The 26,064-nt window shown below is 34.1% G+C and overlaps 4 protein-coding genes across 5 annotated transcripts; 2 read left to right on the top strand and 2 right to left on the bottom strand.

Moving 5' to 3' along the window:
* Positions 1-136: 136 nt before the first annotated feature.
* On the bottom strand, positions 137-2,885 carry LOC106387749 (zinc finger protein VAR3, chloroplastic-like). Its single transcript, XM_013827659.3, has 5 exons — positions 2,395-2,885; positions 2,187-2,313; positions 1,822-2,084; positions 1,600-1,698; positions 137-1,510 (listed from the first exon to the last, which is right to left on the bottom strand). Exons 1-5 carry the CDS (start codon positions 2,802-2,804, stop codon positions 235-237), a joined length of 2,175 nt encoding a protein of 724 aa, XP_013683113.2. The 5' UTR covers positions 2,805-2,885; the 3' UTR covers positions 137-234.
* A 4,167-nt stretch (positions 2,886-7,052) lies between these two features.
* On the top strand, positions 7,053-9,154 carry LOC106385519 (transcription factor MYB56-like). The gene is made up of 3 exons (XM_013825434.3): positions 7,053-7,517; positions 7,810-8,271; positions 8,891-9,154. Exons 1-3 carry the CDS (start codon positions 7,166-7,168, stop codon positions 9,049-9,051), a joined length of 975 nt encoding a protein of 324 aa, XP_013680888.2. The 5' UTR covers positions 7,053-7,165; the 3' UTR covers positions 9,052-9,154.
* Positions 9,155-11,705: 2,551 nt separating this feature from the next.
* Positions 11,706-14,618, bottom strand: LOC106385827 (WUSCHEL-related homeobox 12-like). Of its 2 annotated transcripts, XM_013825726.3 has the most exons (3): positions 13,857-14,617; positions 13,612-13,784; positions 11,706-11,851 (listed from the first exon to the last, which is right to left on the bottom strand). In XM_013825726.3, exons 1-3 carry the CDS (start codon positions 14,488-14,490, stop codon positions 11,834-11,836), a joined length of 825 nt encoding a protein of 274 aa, XP_013681180.2. In that variant the 5' UTR covers positions 14,491-14,617; the 3' UTR covers positions 11,706-11,833. The 2 variants fall into 2 exon arrangements, with proteins under 2 accessions (XP_013681180.2, XP_048598176.1); XM_048742219.1 differs by lacking the exon at positions 11,706-11,851 and having other exon boundaries at positions 13,456-13,784; positions 13,857-14,618.
* Positions 14,619-22,409: 7,791 nt separating this feature from the next.
* On the top strand, positions 22,410-24,461 carry LOC106383796 (protein PNS1). The gene is made up of 3 exons (XM_022693025.2): positions 22,410-22,698; positions 22,807-24,021; positions 24,100-24,461. The coding sequence occupies exons 1-3, from the start codon at positions 22,696-22,698 to the stop codon at positions 24,292-24,294; spliced, it is 1,413 nt and encodes a 470-aa protein (XP_022548746.2). The 5' UTR covers positions 22,410-22,695; the 3' UTR covers positions 24,295-24,461.
* The last annotated feature ends 1,603 nt before the right edge of the window (positions 24,462-26,064 follow it).

Here is a 26,064-nt window from a genome sequence, read left to right as displayed (position 1 = left end):
AGTTGGTTAGGATGCTCTTTGCATTATACCTTAATTGTTTATTACATGAAGGTATTGGTTGATGAAGTTAGTTATATGGAAGAAAGATGCTTTCTTCTAGTCTCAGGCTTACTCTTTTTTCTTTTTTTTTTGTAAATGTCCAAATAATTTTGTTTATTACTTTATAGATGTAATAAATCTCATAATTTGTAATAAATAATAAAATAGTGGTACAAAAATTGTTATGTTACAAGTTCATGCATCTCTGTTACTGGCTGGATCAGAATCGGTGAATGGAGGAGGATCTCTCTGCTGGCGTTGAGAAGCTAAACGCCGTTCTAGTGGAGTTTTTCTTTTGCTGACGACAAACCTATTCACTCCTTTCCTCATTGGCATAATCGACGGGAAATCTTCGTCAGGGATCTGACTTAGCTCTGATATGTTCTTAATCTCAGCCACTCGCTTAAACCATCTCTCTGCTTTAGCTTCCTCCGACATGTCCAACAAGTCAGGCTCCTTCACTAACGAACCCTCCAAGCTCTTTCCATTTCTGATATTCCCTGCCATTGGTTCTGGAATGCTACTTGAAGGTTCTTTTTGTACTACCTGAGAAGGGTTTTTAGTAACGGGAGCTGAAATAGTATCTGTTGTTGTTGTTGTTGTTTCCTCCGGCTGTTTGTGTTCGGCGAAATAGTCAGGTGGGAAAGGGACAAAAGGGACAAAGTCTGAGTCTTTTGTCTCAATGGACATTCGTCTCTTGTTTGCTGGAGAAGTCAGTGAACGGTCTTTCTTCCTGCTAACCACATACTGATTCTCTCCTTTACGCATTGGTATTTTCTCAGGAGAATTCTCTTCCGCTATTAAGCTTTCAGGATCAGAAACCTTGTGCAGTTCTGTGATCTTCTTCAACCAATCTGATCCTTTCTCATCTTTTTCAGGTTGATCTGTTTCTTTGCCACTTGACTTGTCCTCTTTATAGAGGATTCCATTGTCGTCTGAGACATCGTCCATTTGACCTTTCTGTGTGCCCTCCTTGTCAGGCTTCTTGGCAAACATATCGGAAGGTAGTGGCACGAAGGGGACAAAATCAGAGTTAACTACCTGAGAAGATTCAAACCTCCTGGAAGAAGCCAAAGAGGATGTAGAGCCAAGAATCTCATTCAGGCTCCTATTCGTTTGAGTTCCCAACGCCTTATCATCACTCCCTTTCGAGTTTCCATCTGTCTCAGCATTGGCCAGCCTTCTCTCAAGAGGTGTTTTTCTCGTGTTAACAACATATCTATTCACTCCTTTCCTCAAAGGCATAATCTCCGGGAAATCTTCATCTGTATCAACACTGTTTGCATCAGAACCACCGTGCTCTAGTTTACTAAACCACCTCTGTGCTTTCTCTTCATTTTCCACCAGTCTTCTCTCAAGTTCAGGATCTTTCGAATAAGCAGAGTTGGCTGAATTGAGTGAGAAGTCTCTCGGTCGCTTGCAGTCGCATCTTAAGCAGGCTATGTTCCTACCGTAATTGTAGAAATCGCATCTGATGGGTGAAACCAAACAAGAAAAAGTTGAAGTCACCATTTGTCGAAGCATTAACCATAAAGAACCAGAGAAAAAAAAATTGCTTACTGGGGACACTCCCATTCGCTACCAGTTAGCTGTCTCTTTGGTCTTGCTTCATGACACTGGAAGCATTTGACATTTCTCGCAAAGTTCATGCCACTGCACCTGTTTCAACAAGTTCCCACACCATATGAAAGACAGTGTATAGTCAGTGATATACCATTTCAACACGTACTCTGAGATTTACATCAAAAGGCTACTCTAAGAATCCAACTAACTCATTCATACCTCGAGCAAATCCAATCACCTCGTTTCATCTCAACGTTCTTCTGAAATGAACCTCCATTTCTCTCCGAGAACTTATTTTGCATTGCGTTCGACTCAGGAGTACGTAAGCTCATCTTTGCTATCTCGCTCAAAAGGTTTCGAACCGCCGACTCCATGATCTCTCGGTCATGGTGTTTGCTTCCTTCAGAATAAGCAAAATCCACAACATAACTCAAAAGAAGCCTCATCAAATCCACTGAACTCGCCTTATCCATATCCACTACCTAATCCAAACCACAAAGGATCAAAACATCAGGACACAATCTCAAAACTGAAACGAGATTGTCTGTAAGCTACCAACTCTAAAAGAGTAAGTTTTTTTTTACCTTACCAATGCCCTGACGACCACTTGTTAGGTAAAGCCTCATCCTTTTGAGAGAATCAGGACCTGTCCTAAACAAGAACGGCTTCACATTCTCCACCACCACTTGAACATCTCTCCTCGAAACCATTCTAATCACATCAACAAAACAAACTCAACCGATATCCGACGAAATGAGAGTTTAAACTAGATGGAAACGTCAGCTAACTTACTCAAGCAACTCGGGTCGATCACGAGCTAAAGCCAAGCAAGCAATACCCGGACGGAGAAGCTCTTCTGGTAAACCGGGAAAGAACTCGTTTTCAAAACCGGAATCTGTAAAGTAACCAGCTTTGGAGAGAGACTTGATCAGCTCCGCCCATTCAGGCAGCTGGTGGTGATGAGAAGGAACAGAATCGGAGGCGGAGGTACGAGCTCGGTGAGTATGGAACCGCCCGGGAGGTATCGTGGGGATAAGCGGCGGAAAAGACAGCGGAGAACGTCGATGGGATGAGTTAACGAAGGAAGGAGCAGAGGCGAGACGGTGGAGACGGCGGAGATTGGTTAAGCGGCTGATGAAGAGGCCACGTAAGATAGGAGGAGGAGGAGAGAAGAGAGAGAGGATTCTGGTGGAGTTGTTCATCGTCTCTCCTCTTCGACGGCGACACCGTTCGGCGGAGGATTAGATTTTTTCAGTGAACCGTGAAATAATTATTTCTACTCTTTTTTTCTATAAAGTATGGGCCTGATGGGCTTACATGGGCTCCATTGTGAAGCAAGTCCATGGCTGTTTGTACCATATGGGCTTAACATCATGGATGTACTTAACGGTTGCGTTGTCAACATTTTATTAAGCCATTTGATTTGTGACTTATCAAAAACATTTTTGTGGTTTTACGAGATTTTTTTTTTGTCGTCAACGTAAAGCTCTATAGTCTATATTGAGAGCATACCTATTTTTCTAACTGTTCGTTTATTCAAGAAGCTTGGAGCTTCATACAGCTGACAAAAGCAATTCTCCTAGCTGCTTCCATTAATTTCGCTGACGGCTTGGTCAAATCTCGCCAGATGATATGTCTACCACCACCTGTGGGAGTTTCCTGTTACATCTTTCCGTCGATGTGCTGGAGTTTTGTGGACCTCCCATAACAAATTACTCTTCAAGAACTCCAGCTCTACACTTACAGAGATCGCTCATAAAAGAATCACCTTATACTCGTGAATGATAAAATCCACACATCAAGCAACAACACAATTTACAAAATTGCTGTTGAAAATACAATGTAAATAATCTAAAATCGTTTCGAATAAGTTGTTAGTTAGAAAACGTGTACCATAAAAACTTAAAATTAATAATAGCAATAAAAATACATTAGACTTAAAATAGCAGTTAAGGTAAAAGAATAAAAGATATAAAACATCAATGATTCAAAGGTAGTAAAGCGGAGATAATAATTGTTGTGTTATTTTCGACTTGGAAATCATTGCGAGTTAAGAATTGGGTGTGGTTAGTTGCCGATCACTGCCGTCAACTTTTGACTAATGCTTATTTTGATTAATACTTTTGCTTACATCAAACTATTTTCATTGGATTAACTAAACTTGTTATTTGGATCCATGTGGACTAACATATTAGTGGGTGCGTGGACAATTAACTGCCTCGATAATGACTTCCAATTTAGTCCGTAAGGTATAAAACCACAATAATTCCCTCAAAATGTATTAAATCAAATAAATTACAGTGTACACTGATGTGATATGTTCGTTATATACATGATACAAATGCAATGAACCCGCTAACAACTTTTACATGATGTATAATTAAATTCTATACATATAAAGAGACTTTATGTCATTACATCATGCATGAGATAAAGCCCTAAATTCCTCAAATTAGTTAAAGTGTCCACTTGTAAACTAATCAAGAAACTTTCTTTAAGTGACTGAAAGTAGTGTGGCTTATCTCATGATTACCGAAATTTTATTATTTTAGTATTTGGAGTAACGATTTTTCCTCCTCTCTCCACCTTTTGTTTTGTGATTCCATAATTGCTAAAGATCTTATCCAAAAAAGGACAAGAAAAATATAAGTCCCTTGACCAAACTGCACATGTGAGAATGATAGAAAAACAATATGATCATACATATTTCTGACCGACAATAATATCGACGATGAACAAAGCTGAATCTGAGAATAACCGTATGAAATATTTGTTTTGGTTCCCAAAAATTTTAGAGGGCTTATACATAGGTACAGGAATTCAAAATTATAGAAAAATTAATAAATTTCTTAAGAAATGCTTATAGCCTTAAAAATCTCAAATTTGATCCAAACGATCAAAACCACTGACCATTTTGAACTTTTTGGTTGATGTGCAAGATCACATACATAAAGTTTAAACTTAGTATGCAAAGAGAACACTGATTAATTGCAAACAAATATATCGACCACTTTATCAAATAACAAACTTAGTCCGAGATTCTGACGGATCCACAAACTAACTAGAGAACCAATCAATCATATTCCACGTCCAGAAAAATAAGCTATACTCCTAAATCTAACCCCTAAAAGAAAGTTGATAACATCTGATAAAACAAAATCCCATACTAAACATGTTTTTCATATTATCTATAAATATCCAAGATTAAGCAAGAATCGATTACGCCCCTTTTTGTAAACTGTTCATAAAAAAATTTACATTTCAACAAGTAAAAAGAGATAAAACAAGAATTACAGTTCCATACATTTCATGGTCGTTGGAAAAAGTTATCCCATGGTCGAAAGGTTCAGTTTGTAAAATGTCAATAAAGAACTATTATGCAAGATATTTCCAGAAAAAAAAAGAATTATTATGCAAGACAACAAATAAAAAAATAAGAGGAAATGGTCCATAACGGTTCGAGCATATTTTCTTTAAAACCCGGAAACGGAAATACGAGATGACGGGACATGTGTTAGGTAGCAAAACGATCCGCTCGTGTTCATCATATCGTCATTCCACGCCGGTACACGACTTTTTTTCTTTGTCGTCAGCAGAAGATTTCAAAATTATAATGAAACCGTTTCATAAACAAAACTCACATAAAACAAGACACTATTAAATAATCTTTTGGGTATTTTTCTTTGTTTTCTAACGTTTCTTTTCGTTGTATTATATTTTACGTTGTCTGCGTTTTCTGTTGAAATTAATTCCAAGTTCGACTTCAGTTACATTTTGTTAACCCCTCCATTTTGTAAAAGACAAAAGCACTTTTGCATTCTAATGTGTGACCATTCAATTAATCTAATACATAAGGATATCATGTTTTACTTCTTCTTTTTTTGTGCACACATGTTTTACTTCAATTAAACTTCAATATTTAAGAAGAACAACATAGTCCATATCATTGAACAATAACAGTCTTAAACAGAGTTGGTATTTCTTTTAGGTTTTCCAGTAATTGTCGCACAACATAGTTTGAGCTCACTGGATAAGTAGAGAAGTGTGTTTGAGTGCAATGAATTATGAATATATAAGGAAAATGTATCCATCTAAAACGGCTTCGCGCCCTTTGTTCAATAGATTCTCGAAGTACTTAAAACTAGTTGGTGAGCTACTCACGAAGTTGATAAAAAAAAGCTATTCACGATTAATTTATACCCTCCTCGTTTCATAATACTTAATGTTTTGTCTTAGTGCACAAAAATTAAGAAAATTAGATTTAAGAAAAAACACTTTTAAAAATATACTTTTAAAATTATTTAACCAATTATAAAAAAGACCGTAAAATCTAATTGATTGAACAGTTTCAAATAAAGTTAAAGTTAACCTTAAAAGTTTAAAATTTCATGTAAATTGAAACAAAATACTTCTTTTAAAACATCATCTATATTGAAACGAAGAAAGTAGTAAACACTTATATGCTCGTAAATATATGTCTATACACACACACATTCGCATACGTTAAACTGAGAAAAGCAATTACTTTATCTCCCTTTAAGATCTTTTCTTGCTTTGTGTCCGAAACAGACAAAAGTTGATTCTGTTGTTTTTATCCCATAATTAACTCCCACCCACACGTTCGTACGTGCACACGTGCAATATATCAATGTGTGTATAGTAGTGCCATACGAGCGTTTCAAAACTGTTTTTTGGAGTTTCCAAGACTGTCGAGTCTGTGGGGGCTACAGGCATCGAACCCTCCAAACGCACGAGCGGGTCTCATTTTGCATGCAACATCACCACACGTACCCACCGACTTTCCAAACCCTTGCTTTTGCACGTGTGGAGAGAGAGAATGAACTCAAACCAAAAGTATCATATTATTCGAAATTTTCTCCAAGTAGAAAATGCAACCTGAAGAAGAACGTTAGCATAAATCTTCTAATACATGTAAAGAAGAAGAAAAAAAAAATTCGAGCAGCTCGTATAAAACAGTGATGAGAAATTATCATACTCTTAAACAAACAAAAAAAAAATTATCATACTTTGATCCTTTCTACAACCGATTTTTTTTCTTTTTTTTCTACAACCGATTTTTCAAGACCATTAACGACTAAAAGTATTAGTTCAAATGATAAAGCATACATAACAATATAAAACGATTGGAATGAAATTATAAACATCAGTTCTTCAAAAAAAAAATTATAAACATCTGTAAATAAAAAGATGATAGTTAAAAATATATTTGATACTGATATGTGATAGAAAAAAAATCCATACAACTTTTTGATATGTAAATATACCAGCTAACAATAAAAAAATTCAAGTAAATTGAATAACAAGTCATCGTCAGATTCTTATAATATTATATATATGAATATATGGTGTGAAACTAATCCTATATATATAGTAGCTTGCGAATACATGTCAGTCAAATTCATACATAAATCCATAAAAAAATTAGAGAATCTCATTTTCCTCTTCCACCATATAAACAGTGGAAAGCCATTAATTCAAGTGCTCTCCCCTCTCTTTTCCTGGTTTCTTTCTCTAATCTCTAGCCTCAGAAAGAAAGAACAAAATGAATCCAAATCTCCTTAAGAACAATCTTACAGGTAATTATACCATCAATTACTCTAGAAGATTCGAAGTAAGAAACAACTTCAGATCTCCACCACACTCGCACCCCAACTTCTCTCTCGCAAGAAAACATCCTCACGACAAATCAGTCTCAGTCTTGGAGTCAGGAGATGAACATGAGAAAGAGAGGGGTGGAAATGGTTTGAAAAGAAGGGGCAAAAATGGAATATATTCCAAACTATGCTCAAGAGGACACTGGAGACCAACAGAAGATGCTAAACTCAAGGAGCTTGTTGCCCAGTTTGGCCCCCAAAACTGGAACGTGATTGCTCACCACCTTCTTGGTAGATCAGGTACTTTTATTTATCTTTTTATTAAAATTTCGTTTATGTTTTATCCTTTTAACTAAGAGAAAATAATTAAGTTTTTAAAAATCCGATTTTCATTTTTTTCAGAAATAAGTATTTTCTCCATTTGACCAAAAAGAGGAGATTTTCTCCAAAATTAATGCCTACTAGTAAAACGTATACATCTTTATATATATAGTGGAAAAGATATGTATTCAATCATACACATCAGTGACATATTTGACAGTAACTAATTAATATTTTTAAATGGTAATTAATGTTGCGTCTTTGATTTTAGGAAAGAGTTGTAGATTGAGATGGTTTAACCAACTTGATCCAAGAATTAACAAGAGAGCATTCACCGAGGAAGAAGAGTCTAGGCTTTTAGCTGTTCACCAAGCCTATGGCAACAAGTGGGCTTTGATCTCACGTCTCTTCCCGGGTCGGACAGATAACGCCGTCAAGAACCATTGGCACGTCATCATGTCTCGACGGACTAGAGAGAGTCAACGACAACGTCAAATGCAGACTCCTCAGGCACCGTCAGGAAACGCTGAAATAGTCTCTTCCTCGTCCCGCTATAATCACGGTGAGTTATTCGGTACGGTCGCGAATGGTACTGTCTTCAACGAGAAAGATGATGACGGAGACGATGAAGATGCTTCAGCTGTCTCTACTTGTACGACGGAGCTATCTCTCACTCCACCCTCTTCAACTCACCAGGCTCGCTTCTTGAATTACGATAGTACCCTTGTCCCAGGTAAGAATTTATGCATTTGTTTGCTTGTTTTATTATTTTTATTATTTTATTATGTAGTACTTTGTCTCTTTTTAGAAAGAAATGATATTCGTGACATTCTTAAGATATGATTAGTATAGAAACTTGAAATGTTTTTCCCTTTCTTCCCTGGTTTTCCTTGAAAAGCGTTTTCGTGAATCTAGTTAATTATAGTGATTTAGGTCAGTGCTTGGTCGAGATCATATTTAAAATTTACTGGAGTTTACCGTTGATCATGATCGGCATATACATAATACATTACTTGTTGAAACCACCTACGTACTTATTTTCGCTAGAATTATGTTAGAATCAAGCCTTGCTAAGATGTTTTTAAAATGTTCAAAGCACATTAAACGATGATTTTGGCATACATGTTATATAACCGACGAGGAGTGACCACTTCTGATAATGTCATCCCTTTTCATATATATGGCAATAATTACAAATTTGAATGACAAGAGAGAAAGAAACAGTGTTTTACATCGTAATAGTACATACAGGTATTATTTATATAAGGAGTTGTAGTACAATGTCACGTTGCTATTTCAATACAACAAAATTTCACGTGGGGCTAAAATAATTATATTGATAATCTTTGCAGGTAAAGATGGTCAGTGTGTGCAGAGAGCAGAAGTAAATGGCAAATATAGTAAAAAGATGGACCATCAAAATCACCACACAATCACAGTCAGTGAAGAAAGGAAAGTGGAGATGCAGAGTGGCTTTTACTTCTTTGATTTTCTTGGAGTTGGAGCTTCTTGATTAATTAATTATATTGAGAGTTATTCAATGTCCATAAGAAACTTTCTAGAGTTCCCCAACAAAAATATTTATCATTTAATATAATTTAGTTATGTGATTAAAATTTAGTTTTATAGTAAGAATTGAACTAATAAGAAGAGATGAGTGTTAGTAGAGCACCTGCAGTGGTGAGTTTCTCATCCAATTTTCTCAGCATTTAAAAAAAAAATATAAATAGAGAAAAGAGAAAAGCGAGAAACGAATCGTCTCATTATCTAGAGACGTTGCAAAAACTACGAAGGATGTTTCTGGTGTGTTGCCATGCAGTGACTGGTTGAGCTATCTTTTTATTTAAAGTTTATTTGTTTTATCAACTGATATTTTGTTATTATAGTATGAGAGATTATGAGGAAGAGCTTCTCTGATGCTCTTTTAAAATCTCAAAAATTTAGTTTCAATAAGAAGAGATGAGTGTTTTAAAAAATCTCAGTTACTCGGCTTGGGTCGGGTCGGGCCCATAGTGTCCGTTCAACTACTTATATGAGCCATATACTTTAGTTGGGACCAAAGAATTCAAAAGAGACCAATATACAGTCGTAAAACAAAGGTTACAGTCGTAAAACAAAGGGCCTAATAAAGCCCACACTGAAGTGGCCTTGATAAAAAATTTCCCCCAAATAGAAAAACTACCTAGCGGTCAATGACGCTTAATTAGGGGACGACTGGTTTTCCCGCTACCACCTGCAAACGCAGTTTTTGCGGTTGGTAGCGGTTATCGGCGGTTTGCAACAATCACTCAAATCGCTTTAAATCGCTTCAAACCGCTTCAAACCGCTCTGAATCTCATAAATTCAAAAGTTGGCTCCAGCTAGCGTTTGCGGTTGCGGGCGGTTGCGGGAGGGTAAATTTTTTTTCTTTTTTTTAAACAATATATATACAAAAGTAAAAATATTTAATAAAAAATTTAAAATTGAAATTATAAAAATATTAAAATACATCTATAATATTTTAATAAATATTATAAAATTTTATACTAAAACAATTTCAATAAATTTTTAAAAATTAAAATTATAAATTTCTAAATATAAATTTTATATTTATTATAATTTTATGATTTTTGATATTTTTATAATTATATTAAATGTAAATATTGTTAATTTATTATTTGACTCCTACTGCATTAAGTAGTTAACCAGTCATAAGTCACCCGCAAACGCACCAATTTTTAACCGCAGTACCAGTCGTACAAATCTCTTAAAACCGCTAGAAACTGCAACCACCCGCATCCACAAACTCCCGCAACTGCAACTGCAACCGCTGCGTTTGAACCAGTCAAAACCTTAGTGTATTTTGGTATTACTAAGAGCTTGACTCGATTCTCCGCTACCATCCGCAAACGCAGCTTTTGCGCTTGGTAGCGGTTGACAGCGTTTCGAAACAATCATACAAACCACTACAAATCGCTTCAAACCGCTCCGAACCTTTTAAAATCAAAAGCTGGTTCCAGCTACCGTTTGCGGTTGCGGGAGGATAATTTTTTTTCTTTTTTTAAAAAAAAACCATATAAATACAAAAATAAAAATATTTAATTAATTTTTTAAAATGAAATTATAAAAATACTAAAATATATCTATTATATTTTAATTAATATTAAAAAATTTTAAAATAAAAATATTTTCTATAATTTTAAAATTTTAAAACTATAACTTTGAAAATATAATTTACATATTTATTATAATATTATGATTTTTGATATTTTTATAATTATATAAAATATAAATATTGTTAATTTATTATTTAATCGCAGCTGTATTTGGTAGTTAATCAGTCATAAGTATCCCGCAAACACACCAATTTCTAACCGCAGAACCAGTCGTACAAATTTTTAAAAACCGCAATCACCCGCAATCGCAAACGTCCGCAGCCGCAACCGCAACCGCTGCGTTTGAACCAGTCAGACCCTAAGTGTTATTCATCTATACCTTGACACTCTTTTTTCTTATAATACCTTGACACTCTTATTCGTAGAGATTTATTTAAAGAGAAATTCTCTATGATAGTTATTTTTAGTTTATTTTCACAAAAATAGCTTTCAAAATAAATTTTATTAAAAAGTAAACAGTGTATTTTTATCATTGGATTAACTAATCTATACTTATGATTTAGAATTAAAAGTTAAAATTTTAAAGATAAGATTTCAAATTAAAAAAAAATATTAAAATTTTTAAAAGAAAAATGAACTATTTTGATTTTTTTAGATTTTTTTTATGACAGAAACTTAAAAATAGTTATTTGAGAAAATTGTCCTTATTTAAATGTTCACTTGGATATATTATTTTTGACATATCTTACCAAACCAAAGAGATTTTATTTTGTATACACTTAGGAAACGTTTTAAAATTCATCCTCCTGATGAGTATAAGAAAATAAGCATTGATCCAGAAAGATATATCCAAGTTCGAAATTCCTAAACACCCTTCACCCAATGGTTAAATAAGTTAATACCAGCTTGTATATACTAAGATTCATTTTATAGATTTGACGTTAGTTAAAAGCTAATTAATCTTTAGTTTAACTTGGACATTTTACAAAGTAGATCTCCAATTAAGATTTTTTGCTTGTTTTGTTAGTCAAGGTTTGCGTTCGGGCGAGCAAGAATCGACAAGAAAACAAAATATCTGACGAGTCCAACATATATATTAATCTACATTTATACACGGTGGACGCAAAATCAATACAAGTAAAAACAAAATAATCGACTGTATATGTTGCAACTTGCAAGTTGCACACAAGCTTAGCCAGTTCATGTCTGTCTTGGTACCTGTCGATGATAAAACGAAATCAAATAAACAAATATTTAAAATTAATTTTTGTTAAATAAAATATCTATAATTATAATTGTGTTAGTTAAATTAATTGATGACAAATATCGAAAAACCCTAACAAGGAATGATTAAAACATTTTGTATTTCTAGAAAGTGTTCACATCGTCTATTTATTTGACCAAGAGAGAATATAATTTCCCGAGGTCTCTTTTGGCAATGAACTCACTAAAACAATTAAATCTTCTACCAAAATACTCACAAGCTATGTTACACAGAAACGGAAGCGGGTACATGAAAGCGGAAACATAAAAAAGCGCAGAAGTGAATTTTTTTAAAATATTAGGAAGCGGGTACGTGTTGGAAGCGTATATCTATATATAAATAAATAAATATATATATATATATATATATATTAATTTTTTAAAAAAAATTAGGACTAAAAATTATATGATTTAAATTTGAAATAACGCATTTATTCATTTATAATAATTTTGAAATGATTTTATATTAAAACTGTAAAAATACACATAAATGAAGTTTACAAAAAATATTATATTAATTATTTTTAATACTTCATAAATAATTGACACAATATATTTCAATATGTGCTATATCTTTAATAAAAAATCTCAATGCATAAAGATAATTTATAGTATTATTTTTAATATTTGTATATTTATAACTCAATATTCATTACTATTATTTTTTTTATTTTATATAGATTAAAACTATGGTTTTATATTTCATTGATATACATTGCATTTTTTTAAAAAACGGAAGCGTGATTCCAAAACGGAATCGTAAGCTTCCAACAAGTTTTTAAAGAGAATATTTTAAAAACGTTTTGGAAGCGAGATTCCGCAAGCTTCCACAAGGTTCTGATTCTGATTCCAGTTCCGAAGCGGGAAGCGGACGTCCGATGAAGCTTCCGTGCAACGTAGCTCACAAGTCACATTCAGTGGTCTTTAGCTATATTTTTTTTTCGAACAACAGGCTATATTCTTTATCTATAAAAAATAAATACATACTTGTTTTGAAACCATGTACTTTTACAATTTTATAATATATATATATTATTTTCTATGTTAACCTACGATTGTATATATACTTATATAAGTGTGTACATGAGCTGACATCAATCTTAACTTAGTTAAATAAAAGAACTTCAGTTACAGATATTAATTTCTACAACAATATGATATTCAGTTAACCGACAATCATCAAATTGAGATATATTTAACTATATTTTATGCAGAAACTTTTATGCTCCAGCCAGTTACAGAGTGAAATGGTTTCTTGAGATTAATTTAGCAGACATTTAATTAGGACTTGACCAAAATTAGGTTTCAGCGAATCTTCTACATATTGTGTATTACTCTATCTGTTTCATAATACGTGATGTTTTATCTTAGTATATAAAAATTAAAAATATTAAATTTAAGAAAAAAAACATTTTCAAAAATATAGTTTAAAAAAAACTATAAAATATAATTGGTTGAATATTTTGTTATAAAGTTAAAATTAACCTTGAAACCTCAAAATTTTATGTAAACTGAAACAAAATATTTCTTCTAAAACATCATCTATATTGAAACATTGAAACAGAGGGAACGGTAGTTTATAGAAAAAATCAGATTATCTCGTAACTAACACAAAATGGTCTGAAAATCATTAATCAATATATTTATATTATTAATACTTTTGTTAATAGTTTATGTATAAAATATATAGATAAGAACAAACTAAATTTAGTTACCAGGAAATAAGATTGGCCATGTTGTAAAGAAATCAAGAAGCCAAACTCATCAGTAGGAAGAGGAAGACCGGAGGAATGAAGTAACACCAAATCTTCACCGAACATTGCTTTCATGTCTATTGCTCCATTTGTTACTTCCGTAGGAACTCCGTTTATGAACACCGTCATTAACCCTTTTATTCATTTTTAACAAAATTAAAACAGATAAGAACAACAAAAAAGAGCCATGCAAATGAATAATTCACCTTGTTGGTAGTGGATGTTGGAGTTCTGATCAGATGGGCTTGAAATTGATGCATCATTTGAGCTGTGCTGGGGATGATGAAAATGATGATGATCAGATTCATGGCCATACATTGTGAAGAGATCACCCATGCCATTGTTGCTTTCACATCCACCATTTGTTGAGGAAGAAGAGAGGCCGAGTAGAAATGAAGAGACTTGAGATGAAGACTCGTTAAAAAGGTAATTAGCTGACGAGTTGCTACAACTTCCAAATCCCAAATCAATCTCGTTGTTGCGATAAGGATGATGCATGCTCATGGTAGTCATGTGCTGGGGGTCTTCAACTCCTCTGGTGGCGATGGCTGCAGCATTGGCGGCTTGAAGTTGCCGCTGTCTCCGGCGAGATCGTGACCGCCGGTTTTGAAACCAGTAGAAGACGTTTGCGTCTCCCACTGCACCAAATTTTTCTAGCATCTTTCTTATCCTTACCGTTTCATCTTTTGGTGGGTTAACAATACCACTGTTGAAGATGGATTCGAGTATCAAGATTTGCTCCGGTTTAGGTGACCAACGCGTCCGGACCGGTTCCGTAGAGTTCGATGTGGCGGAGGGAGAACGACCTTGCCTACTTTGTGGTGATCCTTCTTGATCCATATTTACTTCAAACTTTTTTTTCTTTCTCGTGTTTCTTTGGATTATGGTATTAAGAAAAAAAGGAGATTCTGTGGTGACTTGTGGGAGTTCTTTGTAATGAATTTATAGGAGAAACATTCTGGTTTCTCAATAAACTTTTTTTTTTGTTTTAACTTAGATATTAAGTTACACTACTGTAGTGTTCAGTGTTCTCAATTAAATATAATAATTTTGTATATAAGTACGGTCGATTTGTTAACACGTGTTCCAAGAGGCAGTCTAATTTATATAAACTGGGCTTGCATATATTTGATGATATACCAAGCAATAGCTAGGAATGATATCACCGTTGCATTATTGAACCAACTCACAATCAAAACTGCGTTTTCCGGAATTTTGAATTTCTAAAGATTATTTTACTTGTGTTCTTGATTCACAATAATCACCAAAGCAAATGATATGCAACCCAGTTTATAAAATTCTTTTACTTGTGTTCTTGATTATATTCTACGTCATAATTTTTACCAAAACTACGTCATGTTTTTTTTACCAAAATTACGTCATGGATGTTATAATCTACTAACTGGTTTGCCCATCGTTGATGTGAAATCTAATGAGAAAATTATATCAATCGTGATTAGAATCTAATACATAACCTTTTTAAAAAAAGGGAACGCCGGTGTTACTGTAACGGTTCCGAGAGAAAGTGTACACTATTTGTAACGTAACAAAAAGGTATTGTGAAAGTGAAACACTCGTAGGCCCAAACCGGGAAATAGTTAAGTGGAAAAATACAGGTTATGATTGTCCTGCTTTCTGCTGTAAATATGATAAAAGGTGATAAGTATTTTATCGGCTATTCATAAATTTATTAAATAGCAAATATGTTATCGAAACATCGGCGAACCTGGTTGCTTTTAGATAATTGTAAGTTTATCATGACGTCATGCAATAGAGGCCAAACATATTTTGTTTGTCCGAGTCGAGAGTAGAATTCGTCTTTGATTTGAGATTTCGAATGATGAGACAAAACACATCAAACAGTATATAATGTATTCAACTATAAAATCTAAAATTCAAAATGACGAGTAAACAAAAAAAAACATACGTAAGTTTGTGTAAACACAAACCAACTGTAGTATGATAATCAAAATCATCCATTTAGTTATCAATTAGACATTTAGACCCCATCAAAAATATCATTTTTAAAGAAAGTTATATATCATAAATTTTGGTAGATTTTTTTTTTGTGAACACCTAAATTTTGGTAGATTATGTTAAGGGAATACTTCCTTTTGATCGTTAAAAAGTTGTTCGTGTATCGTATGCAGTGTGTGTATGTATTGGTAAGTGTGCATACATTTTTTTTTTTTGGGCAAACTGGATACTTTCATTTAAAATAAACAAGAGTTTATCATAAACTATATACATATCGTATGCAGTGTATGTATTGGTAAGTGTGCATACATATGAATATAATATACGTTAAAAGCTAGAGTGTTTAAAGATACAATAGGCGACAATCTGTTTCTTTCAGATGCATTCGGGTTTTTGACGATCGATGTTACGTTCTTAGCTGTTTCATTATATCTTTTTGTATTGTTACCATCTCAAAATACTATTTAAAATCCCAGTTTTCTCTGTACTTCGTCTTGCTTTTCACATGGCCACCCGTTGAAGTTATTACCGACTTATATTGTTTTTCTTTGCCTTATTCCTAGTCCTAAATTTGTAGTTATTTGACCAAGAAAACAAATTTAACTGACACTTGATTTTAGGGAATTTGTATATATGATAAATGTGAATAGCGATGAAATATGATAGATGTTTGCTTACATATGCTTTATAGGATTATGATAACACCAGCATACATATGCCTATAGTGTGAAAATGGATTACTGATAAAATTAGGAAGAGATTCACCTTTATCCCTATTATTTACAGTATTACTGATGAAATTAGGAAGAGATTCACCTTTATCCCTATTATCTACAGTTTTAGATGGATTTTTCTTCGTATTTATTTGTTTTATTTATTGTATTTCCTTTCAGAATTCATGGACGTCAGTCTTTACCAAAAGAAAAATTCATGCACGTCAGGAAACACAGAGAAACTACTACTAGGAGTTGTGAAAGAATCCTCCCGTGACTTGTTAAGTAAAAGGAATCCTAACAGGCTAACACCTAGTTTGCGTCCACTGTATAGCTTTATTTCTTTATTTTTCTTACATCATATTTTTGTATTTGTAAGAGGTAACGATTGTCAGTGTTCCAAAAAAAAAAAAAAAAAAGGTAACGATTGTCCAAATGAATTTATCTATTTTATTATATTTTTTTTGAATGAATATCTATTTTATTATAACCGACTGTGACTGAGTTGATACAACTGGGTATTACTTGTCTCTTATAACTTGCCCAGCTGTTTGCCCCTTTTCCGTGAAAAATAAATAAATTGATATAAAAATAAATACATAAAAGATATTTTATACAATTACTCTGAGATATTCTACACTTATAGATTACACTTTTACCAATGTAACTAGTATACGCGTTCACGAGTTATCCATTCTACAAACATATACTGTCATAGATTTTATTACTTGGTTGGTGAGATGTTCTCATGACAGCCGAACAGCTGTACAATGTTGGCCAAACTATCCATTAAAGTACCACAAGCCTACGCAGATACAGATCCGAAATCTATCTTACAGAAGTATCTAATATAAACAGGAGATTACAAAATATCTAATATAAACAAGCCTAAAGTTTTTTCAAAAAAAAAAAGCCTAAAGTTGGGACGTTATATATACCTTAATGATACATGCACCTTTTTTGTTTAGGATGTATTTCAAAACCTAAAAAAAAAAGTATTTCAAAACCTAATTATTAAATAATTAGTCATTAGATGTCTTATTGTAAGATATAGAGCTCCACGTATATATAGTTAATATATCCGAGCAATACGTCATGAAACTTTAGCGAACAAATAAAACATTGACATTGGTAAAAAGAAGTCTTATAGTAGGCATAAAATATACCTCTAGGGATCCGGCAGAGGCGGTACGAGGATTCACAAAAAGTGATTATCAAGCCACTCTCTCTGTGGTCCTGAAGACCAAAATTTTGTAAGAGATTGAGACTTCTTTCTCTGTTATCTTCTTTTATGTGGTCCTCCTGCTCTGTAACAACGTACGGCTTCTCTCTTTAGTCTTTTATATAAGCACACAGATTGACCTACATGATATTAATATAATACCTGCATATATACGCAACGTTTATATCAACTTGGCAATTGTGTAAAATGTAATTATTTTATTAAAATGATTCTTACTATGCATTTTAAATTCGTTATTTAGTACATTATTTAACTGGCATTTATCCTCTCTCTTCGTATGGCGGTATAGATAATACAGTTCTTTCAGAATATTTTTTTTTTTTTTGCCATCTAGTGATATTTAAAGGGACTAAAGCCCAAAATACAAGAACATAAAACCCAAACATGGGATCCAAAAAACATACATTCAACCATAGACTAAACCCTAAAGGCCCAACAATGGCCTATAAAACAGGCAGACCCAAGACTGACCCAGGACAAAACCCTTCCGGATAAAAAAACGCAGCACTAAAACACGTGATGAACACGCGTCGATTCTGAAATGAGTACAGAACACGTGTTGAAACCTCACCAAGCGAGTTACACGCGTCGCACATTCACCGGTCTTCACCGCTAAGAGTCACCACCGGAGACCGCCGAACGGCGCTTCACCGGGACACCGAAACACACGCCGGTCAACAACCGACGTCTCACCGGAAACACCAAATCCACCACCACCACCTACGGCCGAGCTCCTTTCACGGAGAGCTTCCATCGAACTACATCGAGATCTCATCCTGAGCCTCCAAGCCGCTAATCACGGGATTAAAGAAATCCCACATCTCCTCTTGTTTGTCGTCAACACCATCGAAGAGAATCACTCGATCTATTCGAGATCTCTTCAGAGGGGACCAAACCAGAACACATGAATCATGAGTCACACCCTTGAGGAAAGGGGTGACAATCAAACCCGACGGCGCAAGGCGCAGAGCCTCCACACCTCAGAGTCGTAAGCCGGCGAGAAACGGAGCCAGAGAAGCCTGCTTTTCCCGAAAACAGAGTCGGCGAAGCCTGCATAAGGAGCATCGGCTTCCCAGATTCGAAATCCAAGAAACGGGAACCGTCGATAGAGCACCGCGAAAGCTTCATCTCGTCTTACAGAAGAGAGAGAAGTCTCGGTCTCCGTCCTACGCAATACACTCCTCTCTCTGTACAGTTCTTTCAGAATATATCTTCGCATTCTGAGATTTGTTATTTGCTATAAAATTATATCTAGGAGTCCCTCGTTGTGTTTTTTTTTTTGTTTCGATTGAATATGATAATTGATAAACATGTATGAATTAAATTTCTATGAATATATGAAACATTTTTTTATCTCAAATTAATCTTAATCAAATGTAAAACTTTTTGGGTAATATACACCGGGTCATATATGCATTATTTATTATTTTAATATTTAAATGCAGTATTATTTTTGTACAAAGGAACTAGACCAGTATGTTAAGAAAAAGATTTGTATGAGCATCTGTTAAGTTAATTATTAGATAATAATATATCTGACGCATATATGAAGTAGTAAGTTTTGACCAAAAAAAAAATATGAAGTAGTAATTGAGCTTTGTTGATTTGGCCGGTGAATCTGAAGATCACCCATAGGGACCATAAATACAACTAGAAAGAAGACAACAGTGACTATAGGGGAAAAGAGAGAACACATATTTTTTAGTGATATGCATGCATCCTGACAAAACGGATAGTGATATTATTTTTGTCTATTTAAAATAGGGATAAATATAAATATTTTACGCGTCATGTACAATTTAGTCAAACAAACAATTTTTCTACGCCTCAGTCCATTTGTTTTCACCGCATCCATAATCCATTTTATTTGTATGAACGATTTGGAGAGATGTGTATGAAATAATACTACGTGTTAAGCAAAAAAAAAAAAATACTACGTTCGGTTTTCAAAGAAAAACTAAAAATAATACTACGTTCTTTCTTCATTGAAGGCTGTTTTCTTTATTTTTTACTTTGTTTATATTGTACTCACTTGAATTATTGAAATTCGAGTTAAGCACGAGACTATTGTTCCTATGTAATATTATTACAGATTTACAGGTTTCAGGTATCTGCACCAAAATGAAGACGATTATTCTACAACTACACCAACGAACAAATGTTTATTTCAGCGGTAAAATGTTTCAAATCCGAATGTCATCTTTGCGTATCTTAGTTAGAAAACGTCAACATACTTTTCTTTAACAATAGATTGAGACTATTGCTTCTATGTAATATTACAGGTTTTAGATATCTGCACCAAAATGAAGACGATTAATCTATAACTAACCAACGAACAAATGTTTATTTCAGCGGTTAAAAGTTTCAAATCCGACTGTCATAGTGTCATCTTTGCATATTAGTTAAGAAAACGTCAACATACTTTCTTTAACAATAGATTGTAACTCTTGCTTTGGTCCAAACACACACCAAACAAACGGCGCAGGTGTTTTTAAATTATTTTTTAAACTGGTGTAAGTGCATCTGATGTGTCGCGCACTTGAATGATTAGCAATCACAAGAAGTGCCAAAAGGATACATTCTTATGAACTTTTTCATTTATTTGTATTATAAAAAACCCTATAAAGTCTACACGATCAATTAATAGACAGATTCATGCATTTACATATATATTATCTTTATAAAAATGTACTATTAAATTTAATATTCATTTTCGACTCTTTGAAATTTCCTCTAAGCCCGCTGACTGTAATTAATTCATTTCATATTTGACGAAAAAGGTTTCATCTAAAAGGTGTTCAACAGTATAGAGGCCCATTAAAAACTTTGCTACTTAATTAGTGAATCACGTTACCCCATTCGAAAGCCCATATTTACTACCCACCGAAAATAAATAAACACTGATATCCTTTGATTGCATATGAACACCTTTTTTTTTTGTGTTAAACCAGGAGGTGATCCAGGCCACTGGCACTAACTCTTCTAAAGCCGGAGACAAAGACCGGTTGCTTAATTCTTTTCTCTGGATATCAAATTTCTTCGAACCAGAGATCTCTTTCCCAAATACATCAGATCCTTTCCAGCTAAGCCAACTCGTTCCGGGTAGTATGAACACATTTTTATGAAGTAATCGTATGAAACATATTTATTTACACTTTTATAAACTTAATGAACACATATTTTATGAAGTAATCTTATGAGACTCAAGTTTGAGAAGTTCAATTTATAAAAGAGTAAATAAATGTCAGCTTTGGCCAAATGCAACTGGAACATCGTTATGGCTTCTTTTAGAGTTAAACAATATAATTCTCTTTGAATCTTATGCTATTGGCTATAGAGTTCCTATTTCAATGAAGTATGGAAACAGTTTTTCTCTAACAGAAATTCCTTACATATTAGTTGAAAAATATTACAACATTTTTTGGTAGATACGTGTTATCACTAAAATGATTCTTAGAATCTTAAAAAAAATATGTTGGTATATCTAAACATATGTTATACTCTTATTAAACTAACTATAAAATTTATTATTAGTGTACAAAATAATATTTTTCATTAACCATATAATAAAAATTTAGATTTTTTCTTATATGTTATATTTTGAATTTTTTTAAACGACTATAAATTACTAAAAATGTTACAAATCCCACATTTAAAATTTTGTGATCAATGGTTTAACCTTTTTTTTGTTATAACAAGATGCATAAATCGTATGAATAAGAAGTCTCATTTAATAGATATTCATATTATATATATATATATATATAATATCTTTTAAATTAAACTATATACCATATAAAAATACAGAAATATGTTAATTTTGAAATTTGCATTGAAAAATTATTGAGACCTTTATTTTAATTTTGAAATTGCATTGAAAAAATCTCACATTAAAAATTTTGTGATTAATGATTTAATTTTTATTACAAAAATATACAAATGTTAACAAGATCATATTAGTAAGAAGTCTCGATAATAAATATTTATATTAAAATATACTATATATCTATGTTAATATCATTAAAATTTAATTATATACCATATAAAATAAATCAAAATAATTGTTTTGATATATTTACCAAAAAAATTATTGTAAATAAACAAGAGATTTTGTTTTGATTTACGTGCCTACTCTAATTTAACTATATACATAATACTTAAATTGAACACAAAATAAATAATAATTTAACTATTATCGAGATGTTGCTCAAAAAAAAATTTGAACACAAAATAAATAATAATATATAAAAATCATTTGGACACATAATCTCATCCCTAGTCATTATTAAATTGGAATTGAATATACTTTTTACTTTATGGTAATTTATTAATACATTTACCTAGAATGTAAAACAAATGATCTACTAGTCAACTAAACTTAAAAGCGTAAAAACTAGACTACTAATATAAAAAGAAACATGTTTTCACGCCGCGAAACACACAAGTGATGAAATGTGGCGGATCAGATCTCGGTCACGATTGACTCTCTCCGAGATTAGGAGTACTTGGGTGGGTAGGCGGTCGCGGTTAAGAAGGTGTGGAGTCGAAGAGCTCCGGTGTGGTTCGGTGAACCGGTGGGTGGTTCTCCGGTGATAGTCGAGGCAGATGTGATGCGGCGGTTCGCGAAGGAATTCGGCCGACATCAATTGCACTCTTGGGCCTAGGGCCGTTCTTGGGCTTGCGCTTTGTTAGTGGTTTTTTAGTGGGCCGTAATAGAGTTGGGCCTTGTTGGGCTTTGGGCCTTTATTAAATAAACTTTGACGGGAAAAAAAAAAAGTGATGAAAAGTGAAGTGGGCTATAAACTTGCTTTCCAAGGAAGACAATACGACGAAAAAAACTCAAAGAAACTTTGAGAGAGACAGAGTTAATCAGCTCTAACTCGAAGTTAGAGAGACGTTGACTTCTCATAATAACAAACAACTGCCTTGCGACTCACGTGAGGGCTTCAAGAACAAAAGATCAAGATCTCACTCTCTCTATATAAATCTCCATCTCTCTTTCTGTGATTCTTTAGCTGTCATCACTTCTCGCTTCACCTCTCTCGTCTCTTTGACCCCTTCGTCACCGTTCCCGCCGCAAGAAAAGCGAGACACACACCGTCGTCTTTCTCAATGGTTTATTACTTTCTTTCACATTCTTTAACCACAAGTCACCCTCTCTCTCTCTCTCTCTCTCCAAGTACTACTGATTCTTCTCCCTCTTATCTTTTCGCATTTTTGCAGGAAATCGAACAAACCGTTACAACTCCCGCCGCCACCCAACAACCACAACAAGACGTCGTAACATCTCCCGCCGCCGCACAACAACAACCACAAACCCTAACCGGAAGATTCTTCAGATGCCTCTTCACGTCTATTTTCTACTCGCAACTCATCCTAATCTCAGCCCTAGTCATCTTCCTCACCCTCAGAGGCCTACTCTTCACAAAATCACCTAACTTCCACCCCAAGAAATGGTACACCCCTCTCCTTTCCTCCGTCGCTCTCTCCGGACTCCTCTCTTTATCCTGGCAATGCCTCTTCCTCTGCAACATAGCAGCAACATCCAAAGCCACGATCATTCTCGCACCTCTACTCACATTCTCCGTCGGGATCTTCCTTGTACTCTACGGCAAAACGTTTGTTCCAGGGATCGGCGGGCTACTCATCCTCTTCAGCTTCGCTCAGGCAATACATTCCTGGCTCTTCGTCACTCGTAGGAGGCGCGAGTTCACCTTCACGATAACGGCACTCTCCACATCCGTTCTACCTCCAAGAACCAGACTAATAGCTGTCGTGTCATCGATCTTAAGCGTCCTTTACTCTGCCTTCTTGGCGGCGGGAGTCGGTGGAGCTACCGCTACAAGAAGAGGTCTAATAGACATTCTTTTCATCTCTTTGATCGTGAAAAGCCTTGCCTGGACCATGCAGGTTCTCAAGAACGTGCAAGTAGTCGCCGTTTCGAAAGCTGCGTACGTACACTTTGCTAATTATGACGTCGTAAACGCATGTGATGCTCTTTGTGGTACTCTGAGAAGCCAGCTCGGGAGCGTTTGTATTGGCTCTACGCTCGTTCCGGTTTTTGTAGTCATCAGGGGAATGATCCGAACTGTTAATAGGGGAGGCAACGGCAGTGACAGGACCATGTACGCAGGTCATGGGGACTGCGCTTGGGTTGCTAATCATATGGTCTTAGTCGGAAACAGATACGGGTTTGTTCATGTGGGAGTTCACAACAAAGGCTTTGTGCAAGCGTCGAGAGATGCGTGGCAAGAGTTTAGGAGAACGGTTGGGTTGGAGGAGCTCGTGGATGCTGACCTCACTAGCTCCATCTGCTTCCTCAGCGCCTTTGGAATAGGAGCGATATCTGCGTTGACTGCTGGTATATGGGAGCTTAATATCCATGAGGACTACTTCTTTCAGATGACTCTCTATGCATTCATCATCGGATACTTTGTGGTAAGCTTTCATTATCAAAACAAAAAGGAATTGAAACGGCTTAGCTCATGTAACTTTGTGTTATGGTGTGTGTTTCAGGGGAGAGTTTCGTCTGCTTGGTTGCAAGCATGTGTTATGGCTTACTTTGTAGCTTATGCTGCCAATCCAGAAGGAGCTAACTTTGACAACACGATTCCAGAACGTATTGCGCGGCAAAATGTAGAAGAGAATAAAAGTTTAGCTGATAATGAAGTGAGACAGACGGAGGAGGAACAGGAGATAACATACATGTAGAGATGCGGAAGAATATATCCACTTAGTATAGAAACATACCACTTTTGTTTACTTTTCGATTTCTTGAAGCTCTTTCAACCTTATAGACTTTGTAGATTGGATATTGTTTAGCCTCACACAGCTAGAGAAGGAATGTACATACAAAAAGTAAGACAAAAATTGATTCAGTTCTCATCATTTTCCTATTAATTTTTTTTTTTCGGTTTCCATTGTCTTTATAATGTTGTGTCTGTATCTAAATGCGTAACCTATGTATAAATGTTGCCTGAAAAATCACACGCTCAAAAAAAACTTGAGTTATGCATCATCATCATCATCATCATCACGACAAAAAAATCTGTGAACAAATACATTTTACCATTTCAAAAACGCTTACGTTCTGATATGCAGTTCCATGATTTTGTAGGTGTGAAAGTAAATCATATAAATGCTAATGGTACTACTCGAAATCATCATCAAAAGTGTCCTGAGAATCTGAGAATTCAAAGTGCTTGGCCCGCTTCCATTCAAGGCCAGGTGTATCAACTTTACACTCTTCATTTTGTAATTCCTTCTTGAATTCAGTAACTAATAAGCCCAATATCTTTTCTCTTCTGGCCCATAGCTTGTGAGGTCCGGCTCTGCATTCTAAGTTGATCTTCTCTCCATGTAAGATTTCATTATCTGCAATATCTAACTTTATTTACAAAAATTAAGAAAATAGTATATGGGTCTTTCCATCGAATGGGACGTACGTGTTGGTTCTTGTGTTAATGCAATCGCATTTACTCACTTAGACAACTTATAGCTCTCAAGCAATGAATAAATCACACAATTAAAGAATCAATGTAAAGCAAAAATAAGAGACGCGTTTGAAGACCGCGTTGCTCTCAAGACTTGAATACTTTCACCGGTCACGGTTCACACTGACAAGTCCCATCGACTTGCTAGTTGATATGTATATATTTATCTTCGATTTTAATTGGAAACAAACATTATCTTATTTAAAGTAGAAAAAAAAATCTTTTACTAAATTGGAAATCCTCATCTCTCCACCCCGGCTTGCGTTCTCATTTTGTAAAGTAAAAGTCAACTTCATGACACAATTATCTTCATTTGACTATTAATTCATTTGTTTACTTTATCTCAGTAATAAGATTGTATTAATTCCTTTTTAACTTTATTCTCAAGTTTTCTGTTTGGGCTTATTTGTCAAATAACCACAAAAAAGAGTAATTAGATTTTTAGTAAGAAGTTAGAGAGAGAGATATAAAGAAAAATAAAGAGAGAAGGTGTTTTTGGTTAGATAGTGGATTTGTGTTTTTTTTTATGGTTATACGGTACAAATTCCTTTTTTGTTTTCTGCGTTCATTCTGTTTTTTTTTTTGCATGCTTTGCCTTTTTATTTTATTTTAAGTTACTGGTTTATGATTTCAAAAGAGTTGATAATATTTTTATTTAAACAGTTTAATATTAAATTTTAAAATATTTTCTATTTTAAAATATGTTTTGTCAAAACGATTTATAGATTATTATAGATTATCTAATAAGATAATTGTAACTTTTTGTAGCATTTAACTTTAAATATTGCATAATATTAAGTTCTTGTGTTTATTATTTTCCATTTTCATTTTGTAATTCCAGCAAATTCAACGAGCAATTCCGGTTTAAATTTTAAACCGGTTTGATTTAGATCGGTTATTGATAACAACAAACAAAACCAGAATGTCTTCATAGTCAAAAAGCACAAAAAGATATGCTGGTCGGCTTCTTAAAATACTAGTTTAACTG

This window comes from Brassica napus, chromosome A10, assembly GCF_020379485.1.
Source record: "Brassica napus cultivar Da-Ae chromosome A10, Da-Ae, whole genome shotgun sequence".
NCBI classification, from domain to species: Eukaryota; Viridiplantae; Streptophyta; class Magnoliopsida; order Brassicales; family Brassicaceae; genus Brassica; species Brassica napus.
Note: the sequence above shows the minus strand (reverse complement) of the source record. Positions and strands in the feature narration are given on the sequence as shown.